Source organism: Oxyura jamaicensis, chromosome 3 (assembly GCF_011077185.1).
Source record: "Oxyura jamaicensis isolate SHBP4307 breed ruddy duck chromosome 3, BPBGC_Ojam_1.0, whole genome shotgun sequence".
NCBI classification, from domain to species: Eukaryota; Metazoa; Chordata; class Aves; order Anseriformes; family Anatidae; genus Oxyura; species Oxyura jamaicensis.
Window position 1 is genome coordinate 71,247,182 of NC_048895.1, and position 25,649 is coordinate 71,272,830.

At 44.7% G+C, this 25,649-nt stretch overlaps 1 protein-coding gene across 3 annotated transcripts in view; it reads left to right on the plus strand.

Annotated features, from left to right (window-relative positions):
• SESN1 (sestrin 1) overlaps nucleotides 1-24,802 on the plus strand; it is a 75,252-nt gene extending 50,450 nt beyond the window's left edge. Inside the window, exons 1-11 of one of the 3 annotated variants that reach the window (XM_035321400.1) lie at nucleotides 8,502-8,547; nucleotides 15,223-15,288; nucleotides 16,194-16,394; nucleotides 17,300-17,482; nucleotides 18,944-19,174; nucleotides 20,444-20,591; nucleotides 21,361-21,473; nucleotides 21,718-21,908; nucleotides 22,181-22,325; nucleotides 23,186-23,239; nucleotides 23,674-24,802. In XM_035321400.1, the coding sequence (XP_035177291.1) occupies nucleotides 16,221-16,394; nucleotides 17,300-17,482; nucleotides 18,944-19,174; nucleotides 20,444-20,591; nucleotides 21,361-21,473; nucleotides 21,718-21,908; nucleotides 22,181-22,325; nucleotides 23,186-23,239; nucleotides 23,674-23,760 (1,326 nt within the window). In that variant the 5' untranslated portion in view covers nucleotides 8,502-8,547; nucleotides 15,223-15,288; nucleotides 16,194-16,220 and the 3' untranslated portion in view covers nucleotides 23,761-24,802. Of the gene's footprint in view, nucleotides 1-8,501; nucleotides 8,548-15,222; nucleotides 15,289-16,193; nucleotides 16,395-17,299; nucleotides 17,483-18,943; nucleotides 19,175-20,443; nucleotides 20,592-21,360; nucleotides 21,474-21,717; nucleotides 21,909-22,180; nucleotides 22,326-23,185; nucleotides 23,240-23,673 lie in introns of those variants that run through there. The other 2 variants (XM_035321398.1, XM_035321399.1) reach the window with 2 other exon arrangements.
• Nucleotides 24,803-25,649: the final 847 nt, after the last annotated feature.

The following is a 25,649-nucleotide window of genomic DNA, read 5'->3' on the forward strand; positions in this document are numbered from 1 at the left end:
GGAAATACATTTACATTAGTAAATGCAAATAATTAGGGCCTGTTTTTTTTTTTTCTAGAATAAAGGAACAAATTATTTTTGTGGCAGTCTTATCTCAAGAGGAGGAATTCTCAGCGAGATGACAAACACACCCTGATCATGAGAGAGCTTCTCTGTTGTTGTTAATAATATAGGCATGTCAGCAAAACAAACAGATTTTTTTTGCTAGTAGTTTAGTTTACAAGCCTCAGTGATCATTGTTGCATCTTCATTAGCACTGAAGTTTTGGTCAGGGTCTGCCTAAATTTGCCACATTGTTTTGCTGACTTGGAAGCCCTGTGAAGTAGTTAGAAGGTAAGAAATAGGGGACAGGTAAAATTTGTAGCTTTATTGACGCAATGAGAGGGTGTTTGAATGTTATAGCTTCATACACTGTAGAACGGATTTGTAAGCTCAAATGTCAACTGTAAACACCAAAGCCCTTTTTTAAGGATATTATCCATGTTTTAATACTCTCTTAGCGTGTGCTTAGTATTGTATGTGTGCATTTGTATTTATGTGCTTGTACTTATCCCATAATTCCTCTGACATTTGAAAGTACGATAAATCAGGCTTTAGTGTTCGCTTGATTGCAAAAATATTGATTCTGCTACGGAAACCTGAGAGCATTGTGTTTCTTTGTGGCATGCCTGCTGTATGTATTTTGTGTGTGGTTTCAGTGCATTTGAATCTGAGGGGCTACCCATACAATGCTGGCCTTTCCCAAGGCTTTTGAAGTATATTATATGGGTGAAATGCTGTACAGTAATAATTCAGGGTGGTCCAGCAATGGTAGGTGGCCTTTCGTCTCTCACAATAGCAACTGACTGATTTAAAATTATGATTGTTAAAAGTGGTTTTATAGCTAAATTCCCATATTGTGGTTAACTTTAAAAAAACAAAACCAAAACAAACAAAAACAAAACAAAACAAACAAAAAAACTTTATTTCAACTGAAAGTGCCAAAATTGTTTTCAAGCCTGCTTTGACTTAGTTCCAGTTGCAAATAGATCTTTAAGAAGGTAGGTGAGTGAAGGCAATAGCAGATCCACAGTTTAAATATCACCATTGCCAGCAGCGGGATTGCAAAGCCCAGAAAACTCTGTGGTTTTGCTGAGATTCCAGTTGCAGAAATCTTCCTGTGATTTTATGGTTGTCCTGCAGGGACCCAAAGCCTCTGTGGCCAGCAGAAAAGGGCTGAGGTGGCACTGGATTTAGGAGGGCAAGGAGATGGTCCTGCAGGTAGCTCAGTGGCAGGCCATTCTGTTCTAGATGCCTTGAAGGAGCTCTCCAAGCTCCAGGATTTAGGAAGATGGGCTGCACCCCAGGGACTTGGAGCACAGGACCCAGAGGATGATCTATTTTCTTAACTGCTGTAATTAGACATCAGGAGATATTCTTCTAGGATGATGTGCTTAACTTGTTGCCAACATGATGTTCTAAAGGAGCTGATAAATCCTATAATATTGTTGTACTTGGCTCTGCATGTTAAGCAAATATGGAGACAGAATCAATCTTGAGGAACTTACAACATCAAGATAGGTCGTTACAGAAGATGCTAGGAAAACAAAGCCTTATCGGTATGTGGATTTTTTTCCTAATCAAGATCTGATGGTTTTCTCCAAACTCAGATAAATACTGCATGTTATTTGGGTCACAGCTAGACCATGGAAAACTGAAAATAAAAAGTGTTTTTTAGAGTTCCGCCCCCCCGCCATCTGCTGCTCTGGGCTGTATTGGGCACGTGCCTCAAAGTAGCAAGTCTAAGAAAGCCACAAAACAGCTCCCCAATCTGCTGTTACTGATATAAGGGCTCCTGAATCTCTTGTGGTACTTCCCATATTCGTTTGGTATTGTTTCACTTGATTTTATCTCACTTTAACAATCAAGCTGTAGAAAAAGAGTTGAAAACCTTGAAGTGCATTAAATGACATGACATGCTTTTACTGCATCACATTCTTCTTGCTTTTATTTTCATGGGGAAAACACTGAATTTATTTTTAACAAAAGGGGGGCGGGGGGAGAAAACCAGTTAGGTTTTGGCTGTAGTGTGAGATTAAGGGTTGACTCAAAGAAGTGCAACTGTAACAAGCATTTCATAAACGGCTGGTTTGTTCCCTGGTGAAGGAACCTTTGTCCCCTGCAGAAGTAAGCTTATTATTTGGTATGCCTTCAACATCAGAACAGTCAGGTATCAGTCTCCATTCAGAGTTTCAAACGGTTTTCTATACCCACACCTGAGCCCCACAAGGGTAAAGATGACACAGTGAGGAGAAGAACTTTTGGGTTGCATGCCTGTGTGTAACAGAATATGGAAGTAGGTGTTTGTTGCAGCTGGTTCACAGGATACTTGCATAGCATCTCCTGCATGCTCACTGTAACTACACAGATATGCGGCTCTGGGTCACTCGCTGTCATGGTCTCACCCAATTCCAGTATGCCAGGTTAGCACTAGTACTCCTTAAGGTGTTGTGTTTGTTTTGTTTTTCTCAGTGCTTGCCATTGTGTCTAACTTCTGTCAGAAGCTAATAGTGAGCTGCATTTCATTGCTTTCTTTTCTGTTTTCATGTAAGGACTATTTCCAAGGTCAAACATAGCTTTAAAAAAGTAGAAAACAAACTCACGCAGGGGTGATTCAGCTGGTCTTCCCTTGCTTCAAAGATGCAAGTTTGCAGTGTGTAAAAGGTTTTGTTTGCAGTGGATGGCCCAGAGTGATAAGGCAACTTCCATCCCTGTAGGACGGGCGTTCCAACAGCATCTTTACACGGCAGTGGTGAAGCACTGTCTGACCGCATTCCAGGTAGTGTAACAAATAAGGTATTGCATGGCCTCCTTGCTCTTAATTGAACCAGTTATGGGGACTTGGAGTTGCAGGAAGTTCCCAAGGGTGAATTTTCACTCAACCAAGAAAGGATATTTGTCCCTTTTCAGTATTCATTTTGGAGACAGAGCGCCTGAGAAAAAAGATAGCAAAATGGATCCCAGCTCCAAGGAGCTGTGCAAAGTGTTGTGGGTGTTGGTGTGACCTGGTGGTTTGGTAACTGAAAGGGAGAGCAGAGACCTCTTTAGACAAAACTGGTGCTAGACAACTATAAATTAAATGTTCTTTTTCTTGAATAAACTCCAAATGCACTCTTATTAAATGAGTTTTGTTTTTAACTTCAATGTTTATGTAGTCTTGAGAAAGACTGCAGAGTTGCTGGCAGCCTGCAGATACTCTGCTCCCCAGAGTGGCAATCTGCAGCTGGACAGCTCATCCCCTCTCCTTACACCCTCTCTCCTCTGAAAGATCAGCAGTTACCAGTGAGTTACCAAGGTCAGTTCTGGAGCTAGTTAACACAGACTTTCCACCTGGGAGAGCTGTGTCTAAGTAGGGAGATGTTGACCAGATTATTCTTGCGTGGTGCACAAGCCTCAAGCCACCTCAGAAAAAAGAGCCCACCTTTCTGATATGCGATATTCACAGCAAGCCAGACAAACAACTTCTGTAGTTCAGTGGCTGTTTATCAGCCTAGGAGGACCCGTGTACCCTTACGAAAAGGGGAAAGAATAATCTGGTAAACATTCTTTCAGTCTGCTAATTGTAGAAACAAATCTTTAATCTATCTAGTTGGGGTAGTTTTAGAAACCATAAGTCTGGTTTTGTGCCCGTGCCAAAGCATGAATAATCTCAAGATCTCAACTTCTTGTAGCTCCATAAACTTCATACTTGTGCTACCTAATGACTGCAGAAGGGGATGTTAAATTTGGGCAAGCTTGGAGGAGGAAAAAACAAAACAACAACTTGTGGTTTAGAGGTGGGGTTGAACTGTAGAAATCTAATCGAAGGCAGAAATTGCTAGAATGACTCTTTGGGGACAGGGGGCATAAGAGCCCAGAGTGACAAACCAAATAGTTCAGGTAACAGATAAAAGCACTGGAGATGCTGGAGCTGGGTGAGTTGAAGCCAGTTGGCAGAGATAGCAGCTCAGAGGTAACAGCTGAGCCTTGCAGCTCGGTAAGCTGGGAAAACAGAGGCTGGGTCTTCTGGTGGGGCTGCAGTGGGCTAGGAGTTACCTGATTTGTAATTACTCGCAAAAGCCCTTGATTACTTGCAAGTCATTTGCCCATTAGAGCTGAAGGTATTGCCATTAAGAAAGCAGCATGTAAGTAAGAGCTATAGACAGAAAAGTTGCATTTCAGAGATGCACATGGTGGACAATAACAGACAATAAATATTGTCTCTTAATAGTGTAAAGTTTTCAGTCTTAGCCAGCCTTACATTCCTAAAGACTGCAAGGTGGAAAGCTTCCTTATATTGCTCTGATCTTATTTCCTGATGTGGCCGATTTTCAGCCCTTTGTTCTCCTAAACAACTTGTTTTTGTCACTGCTGTAAAGGTATCAGGTGCAGTGCCGTTCCTAAGGGCTGGTCTCTTTTGACACATACAGCAAGAATTTAGACTTAGGTATACACAAAGAATACAGTTTACCTTCCTCCCTAGAGTTATGCACTGATGCTAATAATAGAGTGCATTTTTTTTGGAGACTGACAGATCAGATTGTTAGGGTTAAGTAAAAAAGAATGCTTTGAAATACTGATCAATTTTTCTTGACCCACTGATGGGCTGATACAGTCTTCTATTTAATTTAAATTCTTTCATCACTGTAATTAATGGTTCAATTGCTGCGCCTCCCCTCTTGTTATCATGATAAAGATTTTTGCTATTTTAGAAATAACAAGCGTATAATAAAGGGATAGAAGAGATTAGGAGATATGTTTGAAATCTGTTATGAAAAGGGTAGTGGCTGTGGACAGCCAGGAACGAGAGGAATCCACAGGGAAACATTCAGAGCTGCTGCTGTGGGGCTGCTCAGTCATTGCCAAGGCACCTGGTGACTTCCTTGAGGTGCCAGATGAGGCAGAGCTGCTCAAGCTGCTCTGCTTCAAGGGATCACTGCCCCCATATTCTTAGTACTGGTGCTTTGCTAGGGGGTCAGTGCCCCCTGGGATTTGTTCATGGTTAGGAGCACCTAACCTCTGCTAATCAAAACAAGCTAAAACAATTGCCCTAACAATAAAATAAAATAATAATTTAAGAAACAAACTGAACCGCAAAGTAAGTCTTGGGTCACTTGGACTGTAAGCATCCTGGTGTGCAGCTGGGTGGGCAGGTCTTGGTGGTGAGCCCCTTCACCTCTGCAGGCCCCGATGCCTTCAGCTGTCAGTTGTGGCTGGGAGACAGCACCCTCAGCCGCTGCCTTATGGAAAAAACATGACAATGCAGTTCAAAGCACTAAAGCAAATCAGGGACCTCTGAGCACCAAGGAACTCCTTGTTTGCCTTTGTAACTATTTCTGGGAAAGAACTGTCTGATCGTCCTCTGAGATGCTAATTGGATGTCCAGCGCGGAGCAGCAACAGGCATTTTGAGTGTTCCTGCTTGCATAGCTTTCCTATGGAAAGAATTTAAGATGTTGGCTTGCCAGTTCTTCAGAGCCATCTGTTTGTACTGAACTTTCCTCAAAAAGTCGCCCGATTAGACTCAAATGGCACTGTTCCAAGTTCAAGAGGGTAAGCTCAGACACATGTGTTTGCAGGATCAGGCTTTTCACATCGTAACTGATTGGTCTCCTCATAGCTTCTCTATTACACTTCCTTCACCGCAGCCATAAGGAAGGCTTGCATTTCTGATGACCGAACCTCGTGAGCACAGATGCTGAATGCCACCCTTTTATGACAGCAACTTTTATGGAAGTGCTTGCTGAGAAGTATGTTTCCATGCTGTAGGTCCTGTTCTCCTGAGGTGACCCCATGCCTCTATCTACCATACGCTCTTTCTGGGTGAAAGGAAACTTGGTATCTCGCTGTATTCTCACGTTAAATATTTGTTGTTGGTTTTTCCCTTATGAGCATTTCACTGGACTTCTGTTTAGTTGCATTGACACACAGTCAAACATACTGTTGTTTTTCCCCAGGGGAACATCCCCTGAGCTCAAGTTATGCAAACTGTACCATAGACATGTCCCCACATCCCCCGGCTGCACAGGATTCTGCACTCAGTACCGAAACAAGCCTTGTGCCAGCGTTGAACCATATTCCTCCTGACATCGCTCATACCATGGGGGGTAGCTCACCTTGCTAGACCAGAATGGAAATAATTTCAGTGTGCAGCTGCATACTGACTTACAGATCAGCTCTTGGCTCGGTTTTGTGCATTCCTTGATCCGGGGCACTTGCACTTTGGAAATAGTTGTGTGAGCACTGCTGTGAGACAGCACTTGCAGCAGATCAGGCGGATGAGCTTCTGCTACAGCAGGAATGTACCTGGGGCCTGAGCAGAGCTTGTGTGCTCAAGCCATATGGGAGAGCTTTTAAGAGCAGTATTATTTGTTTGCTACAGCTGTTTGACTTCCTCTTCCCCTTTGTACATGCTTTTTCTGACATGTTGCTACTGCCTTCATCTATCCCGATACAGAAAGCAAAGAACACGGCAGAATTTTCTGCTGTTGAGTTGGCTGTTTCATGGGAGAAAATTTCCCTTGGATGATGTCAGAGAAAAACCTGTATCTACTGAGGTTATTTGTATAGGAGCAAATATCAGTGTAAACAGGCTCACAAATATCCAGACAAGGTGATCCACTACAGTGAGGGAAATAGAAAAACACTTCAGGGAACTGAGTGCTGCCCTTTTTAGTTATTTATTTTTCTTCCAAGGATGTTAACAAATTCATTGGAAGGGCATTACATTTCATCTGACATCCAGGAAGGCTTCTTAGGGTGAGGCATCTTATGCATTTCAACTTTTCAGGCCATTACTCTCTTTTTCAACAGTTTTTATGAGCATAAGCTCGCCCTTTGCCTGTGTTGCAAGAGGAGCCCATTCCTCAACTCTTTGTTAGGTTTTGGCTTGAAGTGAGGAAGTAGCCATTGGGAATTAAGCAGTACTCTTCATTAGTTTATTTTATTAGCTCACAAAACGCAACCTTCCTTGCCAGTATGGAATTCTTCTTCTTTTTCCATGCTTCTGTTGAGCACTTTATGAAGTGCAAGCAGGCATGACACACGCCCCGTTTCTTCTGGAGAAATGGGGCCGCATAAAACCAAGGCCCCTAGTAAGGAGCTGTGGCACTTGCACATCTCCAGGTAATTTAACATAACACTGCTGCGAAGCCTTCAGAAGCAGAACATCCTTCTACTCTGCAGAGTTAACTGTGTAACCCAGAGAGGAGGCATTAGTTGGAAAATGGAGAGGAAAGAAAGCTTCCAAAGCTTTAGCATCAGAAATGTGCAGAATTGGTGCCTTGAGTCCTGGTGCTATGTTCCCCTGACAGCCCTGACCTTGGTGTTTTCTGCATTTGGCTGCAACACTCACACACCCGTACCATGAACCACCAGTGACGAGTTTTTCAGTGTTCAGTTTTGCATTTAAAGGAGTGTAAAGTTCAGTGTCATGGAATTTCCCTGCTTGGTTGTTACCAGATAGCTCATTAGAGCTCAAGACTGGGTATGGGGCATTCCAAAGCATAGGCAGGAGCCTTCATCCCCCAGAGGAGTGTGTTCAGAGCTGTCCTGGCCTCCTCCACTCTAAACTGCAACTTCTTCTCTTTGTCATTTTATTTTTAATTCAACATACTTGGTGGAAAACGATTTAATAGAATTTAGCTTTGTAAACCTTAGATTGCTTTGGAAGATGAAAAAAATTCATGGCATCCGGTTCAGAGGCTTGTTTCTTCTGAGATGATCGATAGCGTAACATCCCACCCCACAAGAGGTGGGAGATGTCAGGCATCTGGCAGCACGTACAGCCCTGGGGGGGGGTGGCGGGAGAAGCACAGACTGCTGCAAACAAAGGCTGAGTGTTTTGCTGATGTGATTGCAAAACATATGTTTGCCTGGGACTGTTATGATCTTGGGAATAGGCGCGAGGCCAAATTTCTGAAGCAGCATACTTAGTCACACAAATATCTACAAAATGTTAGCCTCCTGCTGCTGCTGGCTTTAGCAGGCAACATCGTTCTGCTGCGGCGAGGGAAGGTAGCGAAATGAGACGGAGACAGAGGTGGTGGTGGTGGTCTCAGAAAGAGGGGTCGGGCATTGGGATGGGCTGCCCAGGGAGTTGATAGGGTCACCATCCCTGGGGGTGTTTGAGGAGAGGCTGGACGTGGTGCTTGGGGACATGGCTTAGTGGTGGCACGGGGACGGTTGGACCAGATGATCCTGGAGGTCCTTTCACCCTCCATGACTACGAAAGCCAAGGGCGCTGCCCTCGGTGCCGGGGTAGCGGGGCAGTCCTCGCCCGAGCCTCCGTCCGGGGGCGCTGCCCGGGGCTCCAAGCTCCCCTCGGCCTGCTCGGGGGCGGCCCGGCCGCAGCTCCGCCCGGCGGGGAGGCCGGCTCCACGGCTGGGGCCCGCCCGGTGGCAGGGGCCCGCCCCGGCGGCGCCGGGCGCTGAGGCAGAGCCGTGGCGGGGCTGCCCGGGGAGAGCGGCGAGGCCCGGCCCCGCGGTGCCGGCAGAGGCTGGGCGGGCCGGGCCGGCAGCAGCAGCAGCAGGTACCCGGCGGGGGGCTGAGGGGCCGGGGGCTGCTCACGGGGATCCCAGCCGGGGGGACGGGGAGGGGAGCGGGGCTGCCTGGCTCGCCTCGGGCAAGGAATAAAACGCTGCTTCGGACCCCTCTGGAGAAATAGAGCGTTTCAGTGCTTCAAGGTTTTTGTTTGGAAGGGGAGCTGGGATCCTCCGACTGCTGGGAGTTGTGGAGAGAGCGACGGGGTTTGGCTGGGGCAGGTGTAGTGCCTCGGAGATGCAGGATGCTTTGCTCTGGCGTAATGCGGCAGTGCAGCCTGCATAACATAAAGGAGAACTGTCTCATTTAAACTTGTTTTCTTCCGTGTCACCGATTTATTGGTATTTAAACATTGTTTACACCATGGAAATAGCAGCCTTCCTTCCAAATCCTTCACCCTTTCATGTCATCGTACACATGACAACGTATAGAAGAGCCGGGCATTGTCCGTTTGGGTTCGGGTGCTTGGTCTGTGAGCTCACAACAAAAGTCAATGGGGCTGCGGTCTCCAGGCGGTTTGGTCACAAAGCCACTGGAGGAACGTGAAGGGCTGATGCTGCTGAGGCAGAAGGATTAGCACTGAGGTGCCCTGAGACTGCGCTGGTTGGACCTGCTCTTACTGTTTAGTTTTGAAAAAAAAAAAAAAAAAAAAAAAAAAAAAAAAAAAAAAAAACAGGAAAAAAGTGTTAGGGGTGAAAAGTGGCAAGCCAGGGCTCTGCTTTTCTTCCTTGGGTTGAGAGCATGGGGGATGGCTTTGGGTGTACACTCAGTTGCCTTGAGATCTGTCTTGAATCGAGCCCCATAGCCTGAGATGTTTATGAAATGCAGTCTTTTAAAGGATCTTGAGACGTTGGGAGAACGTTAACTTACTGGTTCTTAAAGTGTTTAAATTAATATATAAGGAAAACACACTCTCCGTAAAGCAGCAGTTCAGCTGCTGTGCTCTGACTGAGCGCTTTGGTGTAGAGCAGAGCGCTTGCTCGCAGGTCTTTGCATCCGTGCGTGTGCGGGCATGTCCAGTGCTCCGGCTGAGTGACACCTCCGGGGGATCCAGGGGATGGAACCAGCATTTAGGGTACGTGAGCATCTGGGGGGCTGCTCACTTTAATATGAGTCGGGGTCAGTTTGAGAGACACACAGCAATTGCATATGCTTCTGGGTTAGATAAATGAACAAAATAGGAAAATCTGCCAGTTTTATTTAGCCCTGTGTTTAGAAATTATGTAGGATTTGTGAGTTGGTGGCTTGTTTTTTTTTTTTTTGAGATAATTTATATTTAATCCATACTCTTTGCTTCTTAGTCCATTTGCTTGCAAAAGCTACCCATCTGATAAGGTAGCCACACAAGCAGAACCAAAAATACATTTTTTAAGCTGAGTACGCATCAGCTTGGTGATAAGAGCACAGGGAGATCAAAATAACTTGTCCTGTGAGGCCAGTGTGTCAGTCATTGTCATTAAGATCTAAACAAGGAAACTGCGACTTTGTAGGCTGTCAGTGTCACCAGCAGAAAGATCTTGCTGTTGGTGACCTTTAATGGGGAAGCAGGAACCAGACACAGCGAGAGCAGCAGCCAGCAGCCTCCCAGACGGGTAAGTGCCAAAGCCTCCCTTGGAGAGGCAGTGGCAGCATCTTGGACACGGAGATCCTTTGGGTCATGTTATCCTAGAAGAGTGTAAAGCTCTAACTGAATGTTTTTAATGTCAGCTTCAGATGCATGCCAAAGCATCCTAAACTGAATTTCCAGCACTGGCACAGTGGAGAAGTGGGGGGATTGAATATACTGGGGAATTGTGCCGAAGAGGCTTGAACCCACAGGTCATTTATTGTGCTGTACTTAACCCTGAGCTTGGATAGGAATGTGCTTACATTACATAAAATGACCGTTGGCAGTCTAGGAAAAAGTTACCCACAAACAACATCCCCTCAGACTCATTTCCCTCTGTATACCTGTGCTGATTCATTTATACTGCATTACGGAACGTGACTTTCATAAAATTTTGTTTGAATCTAGCAGTATTTAGTGGTTAGTCAGGATACAGATGATTCGGGTGAAGATGTTAATCCAAGCGTGGTTTAGTGAGGTAAATTGATACTTATATTTTCACTTCACATGTGGTTTGTCTGTGACAAAATGTTCTGTTCTGGCTGTTTAGAGGGGCTTAAGTGAGTGTATAGATCAGCATCTCTGGGAGATACAGCATTTGATATTGGTGCTGATTGTACTTGAGGGGAGCAAAATGACTCATTGTGTTTTAACCCAGGCAAACAGTATGAAGATTGTGGTTCACGGTTAGTGCTCAGCTGATGAATTACCGAAAATCCGAATTTTGGTGGCAGCCACCATACTTTTCTGACCAAACTATGATTGAGTTTTGGGAGAAGTTCTGTGATAAGAGGCAGAGCTTTAGCTGCCAGGAGCCAGTAGCAGGGATCAGAAAAAACATTTAGGCTCAACTGCGGAGCAGTAGGTGTAACTGGGGTTACGTGGCTGTTCCTGGTCTCAAAGCCCTGCATCCCCGCACGTAGCTGAACTCTGCTTCGGTATTTCAAGATGGAATTTCTGACATTGGGTGTCTGTTTAGCAGTGACATTTTTTTTTTCATGTTTTAAAGAGGTTCAAAACCAAAGTAGATGATGATCTGTTACAGTGTTCAGGTACATTGTTCCTCAGGTATTAAAAAGCATCTCTTAAGCATTTGCAATTCAATTTTGCATCACAAGCATTTAGTTAAATTTGATAGGAGTGCTGTTCTTGACAAGACATTTTAAAAATTTACCTAAAAATGGGCTTGATTGACAGTCTTAAGATACAGAAAAGCTGTAAGTAGCGTGAGTTTATACGTGCTGATGGATTTGTAAGTGGCCTTTGCTCAGTATGTATGTGCATGCCATACAGATTTGGGGTTCAGTTGGCATCATGGAGTTAGATAAATGAAGCGAGAGATTGGTGAGAGAGAATGGTAACTGGGAAGCTTAATTAAGTTTGCAGATTGTCTCATTAACTCCTCTGCCTCCATTCTAAAGAGCTGTTTCTTGGTGCAAATTTGCATAAAACACATATTTCCTGATTGAGAAGTCTCTGAAAAGACATGGTCTGATGGTTAGGGCATTAGCCTGTGACTTGAGACCTCAGTTCAAGCCATCGGTCTTCCTGTAGCAGCCTCGATTAGACACGCAGCTTTTGTGTTTCTCCTTTTTGTCTAAGGGCAAGATAATACACTTAGTTGACTCTGCAGGAATATGGCATGGGTTAAATGCACGAGATGTCAGATGCACGGCTGTGGCAGCGATGAGGGACGTGTAAGCTCAGGTGTGACAGGTATCCCGTAAACGGGGTTCCTGTGGTAACAATCGTGGCCATGCAGAAATGTGAATTACATGACATACAAGGACAGAGGTGCCCTTTCCGTGATTTCTGAGGTAGCCTCCTCCAGCCCAGCGACACAGCATTTATACAGCTAAACCAGGCGTCTCTCAGAGGCCCTGCTGCATGGTGCAGTGGTTCCCCCGCCGTCAGCTGCTGGGCTTCCTGGGTGCCGAGATGGCCCCAGTCCGACTGCGCAGCCACCCGGGCCTGGCTTTGAAGACTGAGCGCCTGCGGTGGATTATCGTTATGAGGTATTACTTGCACGTAAAGCCTCAGTTGTGGTTGGCTTTCTGCTGAGCTCGGAGCTGGATTCAGCTGCAGAGTTCCTGGTTTGAATGGAAGCGGTGTGGCGAGGTTAACAAAGGAGGAAAGAAGCCAGGAGAAGCTTGATGGGGAAACCGCAGCGCTGAGGTCACTGGTGTGCAACCTGATGGTCTGGAATCACATGAAAGTCGCTTAGGCTTTTGTAATAAGCAAAATAAATATTGGTTGTTTGCATCTGCTGCTCGGCCTGGCCCCCGCTCCTTTCCGAGTGCTTGTTGGTGTCCCGTGAGGGGCGTCCTCCGGGGAAGAGGGGCAGGGGTGCCGCAGCTGGCCCAGGAGGCAGCTTGCCCTCGGAAGGGAAGGCTGGAGGGGAGTGTGTCTTGGCTGAATGTATTTGGAAGGCATCGTGAAGGGCATTGTGGAGCTTGGAAATACAGCAAAAACCAAAGGAAGGTCCTCCAGGAGTGTTCTGGGCATTATTTCTGGGTTGTCTGTGTCATGTCGAAGTGTTGGGGTGCTGGGAGAGCTTGGGGATGCCTGGTGTTTTTCAAGCACTAGGAGAACTTGATTAAATGCTGATTCTGGTAGTCAATCACCTCATGACAACAAGCACTTTTCTGTTCTCAGCACCCTCTGGAAAAAAATGCTTTAACCCCCAGTTTACAGATGGGAAATGGAGGCAGTGAGATAGTGCCACATTCACAAGGCCTTTGCAACTTCCCTGTCAGAGCAGAGACCTGAACCTGTGCTTGAATCCTTGCCGTCATTTTAGGACCTGAGGAAAACAAGGCAACTTATTCAGTCCCCCAGAGAGCCCAATGTCACTTTGCAGAGAGGGCTCGGTTTTTACTTCAGCGTGCCTTCCTAATACTGCCTATTCTGCGGAGCATAAACGCAGCAGTTTGGCCCCGGCATGCTTTAAAAATGTGAAGCATATTGACATGGATGTGTTTTAGATTGCTAGGCAAAATGTATCAGCAGTCGCCTCGCCTTGTTTCTGAAAATTTGTTTTTTATTCCTTGTAACTCTTCTGTTAGGCTTCTTAGGGCTAGGGAGGTGATCGTCCCCCTGTACTCGGCTCTGGTGAGGCCGCACCTCGAGTACTGTGTTCAGTTTTGGGCCCCTCGCTACAAGAAGGACATGGAGGTGCTCGAGCGAGTCCAGAGAAGGGCTACGAAGCTGGTGAGGGGCCTGGAGAACAAGTCTTACGAGGAGCGGCTGAGGGAGCTGGGCTTGTTCAGCCTGGAGAAAAGGAGGCTCAGGGGTGACCTTATCGCTCTCTACAGGTACCTCAAGGGAGGCTGTAGCGAGGTGGGGGTTGGTCTGTTCTCCCACGTGCCTGGTGACAGGATGAGGGGGAATGGGCTTAAGTTGCGCCAGGGGAGTTTTAGGTTGGATCTTAGGAAGAACTTCTTTACCAAAAGGGTTGTTAGACATTGGAACGGGCTGCCCAGGGAAGTGGTGGAGTCACCATCCCTGGAGGTCTTTAAAAGACGTTTAGATGTAGAGCTTAGGGATATGGTTTAGTGGGGACTGTTAGTGTTAGGTCAGAGGTTGGACTTGATGATCTTGAGGTCTCTTCCAACCTAGAAATTCTGTGATTCTGGGATTCTGGGACAGGGAAAACTGAAACACAGTTGTTCAAGAATTAAACTTCAAGGTGTTTCTCTTGGAGTGGCTGAGCTGGCAGACAACTGCAGGCATCTGCTAAATTACACCATGTGTACCGACGTTCCTTTTGCTGTCATTTGCATGTAAGATGTTTCTCTAATTTGCTAGTGCAGCTGTAGCTGGGATAAGAAGCTGTAATAAGAATATTACTGAGTAAGAATGGTAGGAAGCTTTGGGGGGAGAGGGTTTTTAAGAAATGAATTCCAGCCCACACCAAGTGGCATTGCTAGCACCTTAGCTGGCAAAGCCCCATCACAACCTTTACTGTCCTGTGGGATGTGTGAAAGGGCTGGTGAGAGCTGCTTTTTGGTCTCCATTTACCCCTGTAAGAGAAATGAGGGCTTCTGATTTAGGTCTAAGAGGTGCTGGAGGCTGGTGGAGTCTGATGGGCTTTGGTAGCTCCGAGATGGATCTGTGCTGGTTGTTTCCAGCTTTTGGAAGCTGGGTTTTAGTCTTAGTGGAAAGTTCAGGGAACGGTAACTGATTAATAAAATTGCTTCTCGTGCGATGAACTCGTGCAAATAGAAACCTCAGCTAAGGACAAAAGGTGCACTAGTAAGTGAGAGCAGTATTGCTTGGCTGTAACAGCTTTCACCTATGTAGGGAAAACGTAGCAAAATTTAAATCTGGATTTGGCAGGCAGCTTTCAGGGGCTCTGTCTGCTCTTGAATCCTAAAAGAGCAGTAGGTGCCCCTCTGCTCTGTCTTGCCTGCAGTGCCTCAGTACCGCAGGGTGCTCCCCTCACCTCTGCGTGAGCCTGACCAGCTATTTACCCCGTCTTGAAAAGAAAGCAGACGCAGATGTAGATCAGGTACTTTCAGCAGTTTAAGACCTCTTTGAGGTAGGGGGAAAAGAAATCTGATTAGGGTTACAGCTGTTTCATTTCCTGACAGATGCACAGAGTGTTATGTGCTTGCTTACTGCGGATGTACACACATACATCAGTCGCGTTTTGTATCAGTGGCATAACCACACAGCAGCCGGCTCTGTACTGAACAACTTGTCCCGGACGCCCTGCCAGAATCTGCCTTATGCAAAATTTTCTGTGCACCAGGTTGTACTGTGTGCATACATATATATATCTGTGTGTTTTTTTCTGTGGTCGACAGGGCCTTTGTTGTTGCAGTTTTTGTAGCTGGAGTGGGGCTGTGCTCTGTAAACAAGTGTGACTAGTTCTAAAGTACTTGCAGAAAAATAATTTGCATTGGTACAAATGGTACTGGTGAAAGCACCGGTGTCAGAGTACCCCAAGTACCCAAATAAGCTCAGCTCTGAATGGCAAATTCTTTTCTTTCTTGCAACCACAGCTAAGAGGCTGTTTATAACCGAATGCTGAGATGGTGTATTTTTCTTTTCTAGGAACTTGGAATAAGAATTCCTAGACCACTGGGACACGGACCAAGCAGATTCATCCCAGAGAAGGAGGTGTGGTGGTGTTTTCAAGTACACAGTGAACTTTATGCTTTTAAGGAACGCTCTTTTAGTAGTAACCCACATTTGGTTTCAGGACAGCTGCTGAACTGCAAAACATTTTCAGTTGTGATCACATTCAGTCCTGGTGAGACTTTGGCCACAGTTCTGATGTACAAACCAACGAGGGCCCCGGGGAACTCTGGAATAGTTCTGACACCTCCTGCACTGCTCTCTAGCATTAGAGAAACCCAATACTGTTCTGTGTAAGAGTGTGTTTCCTTGTGAACATCCGGATGTAGTTTCCTACTGGTTCACGAGGTACCTGCCCCTCTGCTCCGGGGTTAGTTTTTCTTGAGCTGCCACTGCCATTCTGAGTATCTGACAAACTGCAGAGTGCCGTGGCTGAGCATTGCTGGTGCTTCTCTTCTGAGTGACTGGTAGGAGAATTTGGAGCAGAGGAAAAGTTAGTAATATGCCTGTGGTTTTCTAGGAATTTCTGAGCCTTAAGCTTCAGTTTCCTTTCATAATTCTCTCTTGTCATCCTAGCTTGCTTTTTACTTGTTTTCTTCTTTTTTTCTCACTAAAAAAATACTTTTTTAGTTAGCTCGCTGTTGTTACAATAGCCTAAGATGAATTTGGGGCATTCAAGAAAGTGAAGGTGAGAGTTAAGAAGTCAATGTTGCATGAAAGTATAAAGGCAAAAATCTCCTTTTGCTGCTGATATAACCATTTGGGATCCAAATGAGAGGTGCTAAAGGGATTTCCTGCCTTGCTTTATGTGCACTGATTTAATGCCATTAAGAGAGGTATTTTATAATTCCTTTCACTGGGTGTCTGGGTGCTGTGATAAAACTTTTTTTTTTCCTGTCTTATCAGTACTGCTCAGACAATATTAATCTCTCTTTCTGTTAACTCAGACCATTCAAGTGGGAAACGAAGACGCCATGATGCACACGCTGTTTGCAGATTCTTTTGCTACGCTGGGCCGACTGGACAATGTTACCTTGGTGATGGTTTTCCACCCGCAGTACCTTGAAAGCTTTCTGAAAACTCAGCACTATCTGCTGCAGATGGATGGCCCACTCCCTCTTCATTACCGGCACTACATCGGGATAATGGTATGCTGGAACGTAAAGCAGCAAGCAGAAACAGCCGCTTTGGCAACTCTCTCTGATCTTTTTTAATAGCAGTGCTTTGCAGTTCCTAGTTGGCGAGGCATTTCATCAGAAGCTAAGGGGAAAAACAGAGTAGGTTTGTTTGTGTCTGTTTTACAAATTGTTTCATAAGATCAGTACTTTATGTTCATAGTTTCAGTAGGAATGCAAGGAAGAGAAAAAAATCTGGTATAAAAATAAGAATTGTTTATTCTTGGTTTCCTTAGTATCTCAGAAACTGGTTTTCAAGACAGATTTTTTTGTGTGCGTGGTCTGTCAAATGCACATCTGCTTCTGAATCTCTGAATTCTGAGCAGATTTTCTGCCAGAAGTGGCTGATTTTATAATTTCCAATCTGCCAGTGCAATGGTCAGCAATGAATGGCCTGCTGAAGTTACACTGAAGATTTGCACTGCACCTTATTTTGTTGGGAAAACTATTAATGCTTGAATAAATGACACTGGATCTCTGCTGAAAGCTGCCCTTAGTTCTTCTTGCTATATGCATTCTAAAGCCTGCTTTTGTTCTAGCTGGTAAAGATTTGCCTAGAAGCAGTCTTGCTTCCTCCACACTGGAGAGTACTGTGCCGGATGGCGTAGTGGCTACCGGGCATAAAATCAGTCTATGCCTGTGCTCCTCTCTGGATGTAGGCATGTTGCAGCTGTAGCCAGCATCATGGGAATGTATACAGATGAGGAGTATTTGTGTTGTGAGAACAATAATCAAAACAGGCTTTTTTTAATTCAGCCTTTGAACGCTGCAAGTCTTATTCTTGAATATTTTGAGGAAATGATGACTTGTGGCATTTGTTGTAATGCACTAACTTACTGTAATTGTTTTCCGGACCACAACTATGTTTTCCTTTTTAGGCTGCAGCAAGACATCAGTGCTCTTACCTTGTTAACCTCCATGTGAATGACTTCCTTCACGTTGGTGGAGACCCTAAATGGTTGAATGGGCTAGAAAATGCACCTCAAAAACTGCAAAATTTGGGAGAACTGAACAAAATGTTGGCTCACCGACCCTGGCTTATCACCAAGGAGCATATCGAGGTAAATCTTTCATGGAGTAATATGGGTGTACCCTTGTTTTTCAGTAAATGCAATCACAGACTCATAGGGTTAAGATCCAGACAGGGTGAGAGATGTTCTGTTTTTCAGATCACTTTCATTTCGGTGTTTAGTCACTGCGACACTGCGTGCATGTTATATCACTTGTGCTAACCCCGTAAAATTGGCATAATCATTACTGGTCTCAAACCACAAACCAGTTTAATTTATGATACGCTGCTATTTCAGAATTGGCATGTCAGAATTCTGTTGGTGCGATGCTGGTGTGGTCAGATGTGCACTTCCTTAAGTTGGATGCTGTCAGTAACCAGAAATCCCCGAGCATTTCTGAGATGGTGCCAGGCTGAATGTAGATCACCGTGCTTTTGTTGCAGTATTCGCTGGTTCAAACACTCAGTTTTCAGAGCTCTAATCTCTCTGCAGGCATTTCCGAGTCCCTGGTGTTTACATCTAAGATAACTTTATTTGGGGAAAAAAAAACCTCAATAGTAAGAACAAAAGGAAAAGGCTAAATGCCCCCCCACTGCACGGTGGTTTGGAGGTGACCGATGCCCAGGCTGGGTGTGGGGGAGCAGGAGGGCAGAGCAGCCCAGGGACGCTGCGGCAGTGCAAGGTGGAAGCCGGCCAGCACCACAGCACCAACCAGCCACAAAGTCGCTGCTTCTGCTGCTCTTTCCTCTGAGAGTAACCCAGCTCAGCTAGCTTTGGGTGTGGACGAACAGCAGCTCTCACAGTAGGGGCACCCCTGCCTGGCCCAGGCTGTGGCTACTAGGGCAATTTTCCCTCCTCTGCCCTTCTCTTTACCCGTAGCACAGAGGAAGTGGGTGCTGGGACTTGCTCTGCGCTGCCTGCCAGGTGGAGAGCGGAGGCAGGACCCTGGGCTGTGGGGGAGGACACACGCTTTGCCGGGAGGCCCAAACCTCCCACAGTTTCCTGCCTGAAGGGGAAGTTGGGGTTTGAAGCTTCTTGTCAAACGCAGAGCATTCCACCCACGGGGACCAGGCGCAGGGAGCCCAGCCTTGGTGCCAGGTTCTTGCACAGCAGATCTGCCAGGAGGTGCCAGGGTTTTCCAAGTCTTTAAAGACCGGTTGAAGAAAGAGGCAACTGTTGTGGTTGCGTCTTCACCAGAGGTGTGAAATTTCAACACAAGTCAGTCTGGCTTCAGTGCAAACCGTATGGTGCAAAACAGAAACCCCAACTGCCTCGATAGCTGCTTGGGGGCTGGAGAGGGGAGAGAAGTCGTCAGGTCAGCTGTCAGCAGGTAACCTGCCGACAGGACAGCGAGCATGCAGAAAGTTAGGGCAGCAGGGAGTTAGGGAGCAACTGTGGATTTTGGGAAAATAATTTTATCTGGCAAATGAAAGTGTTGATAAATTGCATGAAGGTGGAATTGTTTGAACCCCTTTTTAAAAGTAATGCTTTTGTCTTGCATTATTTTTAAAGCAACTTCTGAAGACTGAAGAGAACAGCTGGTCCCTGGCGGAGCTGATCCACGCAGTAGTTCTCCTTACACACTACCACTCCCTGGCTTCCTTCACGTTTGGCTGTGGAATCAGCCCGGAGATCGACTGTGAAGGGGGTCACACCTTCAGGCCACCTTCCGTCAGTAACTACTGCATCTGCGATATGACAAATGGCTACCACGGGGCGGATGACATTCACGCCAGCCCAACTGTGAGTATCCCAGGAAGTGTCTTGAACACTCTCCTTCAACAGAAATGGTTTCTTTGTAAACTGACCACACCGAGGATACCCGTGCATGCAGCTCTTTTTGTTCAGTGGGATTGATGAGCCTAACCTAGCTGAGGACTAACCAGTTGAAAAGATATATTTAGGAGGAGCTGAAATGGCACTGGGGAAAGCTAGCAAAGGAAGAGACAAAGATACAATCTCTCGTCTGTTTTTTTGATCTCTTATCTGAGTGACTGCTGCTGACCTCAGCTGGATGATGATACACGTCCTGAGTAGCAGTGGCCAGGAAAGCTTTTTATTCCACGTGTGCAGTGGAAATTTGGCTCTTCCTTTGATTCTAGTCTTTGATGCCCTGAGGTGTTTGTGGTGCATCACACGACAGATTGTTCACAGTTTTCTGACCCCGTGTCTAAAACAGTGCTTCCTGCCTGCAGCACTTGTGCTCACTGATCTGCACTTGCTTCCAGTTGGTGAGAAGCATGATGTGAGGTGAGCGCTGGTTTAAGAGCAGCGACAACAGGATATTTTCAATGTAGGGTCCTTGCAGGTTCCTTTACTGTAATAGTGTGGGTGGCACTCAGATTTTGTCAGATGAGCTTGCCAGTTTTCTCAAGGAGCAAGGTGACTGCAAAAAACAGAGAGAAAAAGGGGAGAATAATTTAAATTGAAGATGACTTCATTTTGCTTTGTAATGAGGAATTTTTACAGGACCAGATACTGAATAGCATATTGTGGTGGTGGTGAACAGCTCTTGTGAAGTAAGATTATCTTGCACTAGCTGTCCTTTGAGGTTTCATTAAATCTGCATTTATACTCACTCTTCCTTTCCCCTTCGATATGTTTTCTTCAGTACGTGAGCAGAGAAAGGGAAAAATACAGCTGGATAGTAAATTGTGGTTACTTCCTCTATCAAAATTTCTGTTATAGCCCCTATTTTTTCGGTTGTTTAACATTTAGATTAGGTAAAAGAAATTATTTCAATTTTAGTGTGACAACCACTTGTTCCAAAAAGCAGTGAGTCTTAAAATATACTAAAAATACCAGAGATCTTACTGAGAAAATAAAATGACTAAATGAAAACTGTTAGGTCAGTACAGATTTCTTTCAAGAGCCATTTTCCTGAAAAAAATCAGTATTTAATGATGTAAATGAAGGACACAGCCCGCATTTAAATCTTCTGGCTTGATGATTTCTACTGTAATTGTCAGTTCTTGTTACAGAGAGAAATGAAATGTTTGTTTTCTTTTCAAGACTACAGAGTCTGTCTGTGAAGTTGAAGCTCTCATGGAGAAAATGAAGCAGCTGCAGGAGTGCAGAGATGAAGAGGAAGCCAGCCAAGAAGAGATGGCTACCCGTTTTGAAAGAGAGAAGAGGGAAAGCATGTTCGTGTGTTCTTCAGGTAGCACAGATGTAGCATATATATGTTCTAAATGGCTTTAAGAAGTAAGTGTTTGATGTCTGAAAAACAGTACCTTTGCTTTGAAGGGATCAAGACTAAGGGTGCCTGGTTTTCTTGCAGGATCACTTAAAAGCAAAGCAGTGCCAAGATTTGTGGCACCCCAAACATGCATTAATGCTTGCTGACCAATATCGTGTTTAGTAGAAATTTATTTCCAACAGAAATGTGAAACTTTTAAACCTCTTTCATGAGGCGTTGTAAAAAGAAGTCCTTAAATGTAGCTTTTTACGTCTACAAAATGTTACGTTTCAGATGACTGTGAAATAACACTTAATCTGTTAGAAGCTTAGGGTTGTTGTGGGTTCTTCAATATTTTCCTGTAAAATAAACTTGGCATGGAAGATTTAGAGGTCTTTTTTCAATAAGCTCTCTGTTCTAAACCAAGTTTCCCCTTTACAGTTTTAAAGACCTCCTGATTTCAGAGCAAAGTACCCCCTAGACCAGAGGGATAGGGTGAAGACTAGTACACAAAAGAAAGGAAAAAAGATGTTTGCAGATCAGAAAGATTTTGAGTGTTTTTCATGGAATTGTTTCTAAAAAAAAGAACAGTTGAATTCACACTAAGGTGTACCAGAGAATTTTATTACAGGTAGTCCAGTGAAACGGTGTGGTTATTTAAAAAGCAGACTCCCATTCTTCTGTAAGTTCCCCTAGTACACTTCAGTTTGTTCTTACTGAAATTGCATGAAATTCTCTTTGCAATTAACAGAAGATGAAGAATCGGCACCCACAAGAGATGTCTCTCGCCACTTTGAGGATACCAGCTATGGCTACAAGGACTTCTCCAGACATGGAATGCACGTGCCTACCTTCCGAGCTCAGGTAACAAGGATGGGGGCTGCTCTCAGGAAGCTTAGGGTGCAGTCTGTTTGTTGTGTGGCAAATACCAAACCCCAAAATTGCTGTGCTGTAACTTATTGCCCCATGGATGACAAGACTTAAAGCAGAAACCAACTGAACAAAACCCCCAACCTTGATCATGTGCCCTGAGAGATTACATTAAAGCACAAGGCCTTCACAAGTTCATTTCTGAAATGCTCCGTTCTGCATTTTTACTTCTTCTAAGGATTATTCCTGGGAAGACCATGGATATTCCTTGGTTAATCGTCTTTACCCAGATGTGGGACAGCTACTTGATGAGAAGTTTCACATTGCTTATAATCTGACTTACAACACAATGGCCATGCACAAAGACGTGGATACCTCAATGCTAAGACGAGCTATTTGGAACTATATTCATTGTATGTTTGGAATAAGGTCAGTTTTGCTACGCTGTTTTATACATATCAGAACTGTTAGCATTAGCTTTTTTTTTTTTTTTTTTTTTTACTCAGACCAAGCAGAGCTATTTATTAAGCAAACATGCATGTTTGTTTGTTTGTTTAAAAAAACATATTTATATGTTTGGCAAAGGGCCACTAGCGGTACAAATTACACAGTAATTTATTTTCTTGAAGAAACCTACAAACAAGGCAAGTGAAATATCTGGTTCTTGAAACTGAAAGTGTTTTTCTTTCAATTCTGAACAGATACGATGATTATGACTATGGTGAAATTAATCAGTTGTTGGACCGCAGCTTTAAAGTTTATATCAAGACTGTGGTTTGCACTCCTGAAAAGACCACAAAAAGAATGTACGATAGCTTCTGGAGGCAGTTTGAACACTCTGAGAAGGTACAGTGTGCGTGCAGTCTGAGGGACACGGGTGGGAGATCTGTTTGTCCTGCTAACGCCACACCTACCCAGCTAGCATTTAAGCTTTGGCTGATGTGACTGGGGTTCTGCTTGTGTTCAGTAAAATAATTTGGAAGTATAGCACTTCCCAGACTGAAGTACTGTTTCTTTCCATACTGTGAATGGCCCCAAAGCAGTTACTTTGTGTAAAAGTCCAAGTGGCTACTCCTGGGTTACAGTCCGAATTGCACCTTCTGGTAAAAAATTTTAATCGGTGTTCGTAGCAAAGGCTCCATTTCTTGCTAAACTCCCTGTGAAAACAGTTTAGAGATACCTAATTATAACAGGACTACTGTAACTGTGATGATTTAAGGGTGAAACAAAACACTATATATGGTTTGTTTGTTGTTAGACTTACAAGCTTTCAAGCACATAAACCCTTCTTTAAAGCCCCAAACTTTGCATCTCCGTAACCATCAAAATCCAAGGATCGTACACGTTCCTGAATGCAATCACCAGCCACTCTCACCATCCATCCTCATGGAAATAACGTCAGTGAAACCAAACACAGCTGTTACATGCCAAAACAGTCAGCCAACCTGCTGTCAGTGAGAGAATGCTTTTCACCCCTCTCTGTCACATGGTTTCTGATCTCCTCCCCAAAGAAATACAGTAAATAATACATGGAGATGATGTGCTGGGGCACTCAAATTCCTACCTCTGGCAGCTACTGAAAACCTCCACCCCAGCAGAGACTACAGTTTTATGGCATGTTACAATTTCTAGTGTGCTTCACCTCAGCTAACCACTCCCTTGTTGTTCAGGTGATAATTACCTGTGTTTCTCTCTCTGTCCCACAGGGGCAAACGACCTTATCACCTCTTCCTTTGCTAACAACCCCCTCCGCTCCACAGGTACCAACCACCCTTTTGTCTTCGACTAATTAATTAACTGAATTACGCTCAATTTCAACAGTTGTTCCCAAGCTGCACATAGTCTGCTGCTGATGAAGGGCTTCTGTGCTTGAAAGCTTGTCTGTTTTTTTTCCAGCTAAACCAGTTGGGCTACTAAAGGTCACCTACCTCTTCTTAAGAACCTGGCCCTGCTTAAATGTACCTATGCCCCATTGCTGCACCGTGCTTACAGTACCGGAGCGTTCCTTAGATCTCTCCTCCTTCAGCAAGCTTTCCTGATAGAGCTAATGAGCTGGGTAGCCGAAACGTGCAAAGCGCTCTCCCACTGCTAAGGCAAAAACTAATACGAAAACCACAGCCCCACAGACTTCCTTTTACCCAAGCATGTTACTGCGAGCGCTCTGCTAACGCACAACTTCTTTTGTTTCCGAAAGGTCCATGTGAATTTGCTTCTGGTAGAAGCTCGGATGCAAGCCGAACTACTTTATGCTCTGAGAGCTATTACTCGCTATATGACCTGATGCCTCCAGCTGCCTGTCGACGTTGGAATGTTGTGCAGCTGCAGTATGGCAGAGGAAGATACGAAGCCTCAGGACCAACGGTAGCTATAAATTAAGACGCCCATTGTGCCATAACTCCTTTAGTTTCAGCTATTTCCGTGTTTGGAATATCGCTGCTGCCAGTAGGCAGTGAATGCTTGGCAGTTGAAAAGACAGGGTTGTGCAGAAGTGCTGCCTGATCATGGTATTTTGGCTTTAGACAGCACGGGACACTCTGTGAACTTGTGGCAATATAGCAAATGATAGGTATATAGATCTTCTAAGGCAAATACAACAGGAGTTGGAGCGTGAAAAGAAGTGGGACTTGATGACATTTGCTTTCCCTACAAGAATAATCTTAGAAAATGTTGATGCTGCTATTTGTGCTGGTGGAGTGAACAGACACAGGCTGTTCCAGTTAAGCTAAAAGTGAAAGTGAGCACTGCTATTGTCTGAGCCTTTATTGTGTGTGGTTTCAAACAAGCCTTGTTATTTAGATTTTTAATCAGAACTAAACCTCTTCTGTCCACACTGATGATTTGAAAGATAGCAGTCAATTTTCTCAAATAAATTAGCCTTAAGATGCTATAGGACATTTGTTCAGCATTATGTGGTGAGCTCCAAAGTGCAATGGTCTTCCTTTGGAAAGGAGAGGACATCGGTCCTCCGAGCTTTTTAGAGATCTAACTACATGAAGTGTCGAGTAGCTTCTTGTCCTGTTTTTCAAGGGTGAACTGATACCTGTTCAGGAGCTAGGACAAGGTGTGGGAATGTTATTCTAGACTGCCAAACAGTCCTACTGTATTACATGCCCAACGCTGGTCTTACTGATTTTTTGCAGTTGCTTAAATAACTAGGCTAAATACGATCTATTTTTAGTAAATCAAAACATGATTAAAATGCTGACATTTAATATACAGTGGTTTTGGAGAACACATGAATACTTTTGTATGAGTGTGAATCGCTTTTTAAATTTGTCAGTATTATTGGTATTTTTTAAATAAAGGTAACAACTTTTTCTCTTGGTGTTTTTGTGTGGTTTAACTTCCTACTGCTTGACTCACTCATTCACATGCCCAGTATATTAAAGACTTTTAAAATGCTTGAAACAGTAACTGAGCAAATGTACTTAAAATTACAAACCATGATTTTTTCAACCAAGTCTAAAATGGTGGGAGATAAAGTTTTAAAACACGCATTTAGCTCTTCACTAAAACTACAGCGGGAACATCTCTCACATACCCTCCTGCCATCCTTCCCTTCTTCCTCCCTTAGTCCTCTACCCTCTATGCAGGTATGCTCTGCCACAAAGGGTTTTCTGTTTCCTCACAGGTAAGGGGTGTGAGGTGACTGGAGACACCAAATGCATTTTTATATAACTACTTCTTTTCAACAACTATCTCTAAGCATCATTTGGAGATTAACATGGATTTTGAAATAGTCCAGCAGTGAACTTAGTTCCAGATTGGGCTGCTAGTTTTCACAGACTACTGCCAAAAAGACCTCTGGCATCAAAAGGGATATTCACTTCTGTGCAGTCAGGCTGAGGAATTTATGGCAAGAGGCATCAGGGAGTGGGAGGGGGATTTAGAACAGTTCAGTTGGAAGGGATCAACAACAATCAAGTCCAACTGCCTGACTGCCTCTGAGCTAACCAAAATTTACAGCATGCGATCTAGGGTGTTGTCCAAGTGCCTCCTGAGCCCTGGCAGGCTCGGGGCATCCACCACCTACCTCTCCAGGAAGCCGGTTCTAGCCTCTGCCCTCCCTCCTGGTAAAGGAAATTTCCCTCATGTCCAGTCTGAACCTCCCTGGCACAGCTTTGTGCCATTCCTGTGCGTCCTGACATCAATTCCCAGGGAGGGGAGCAG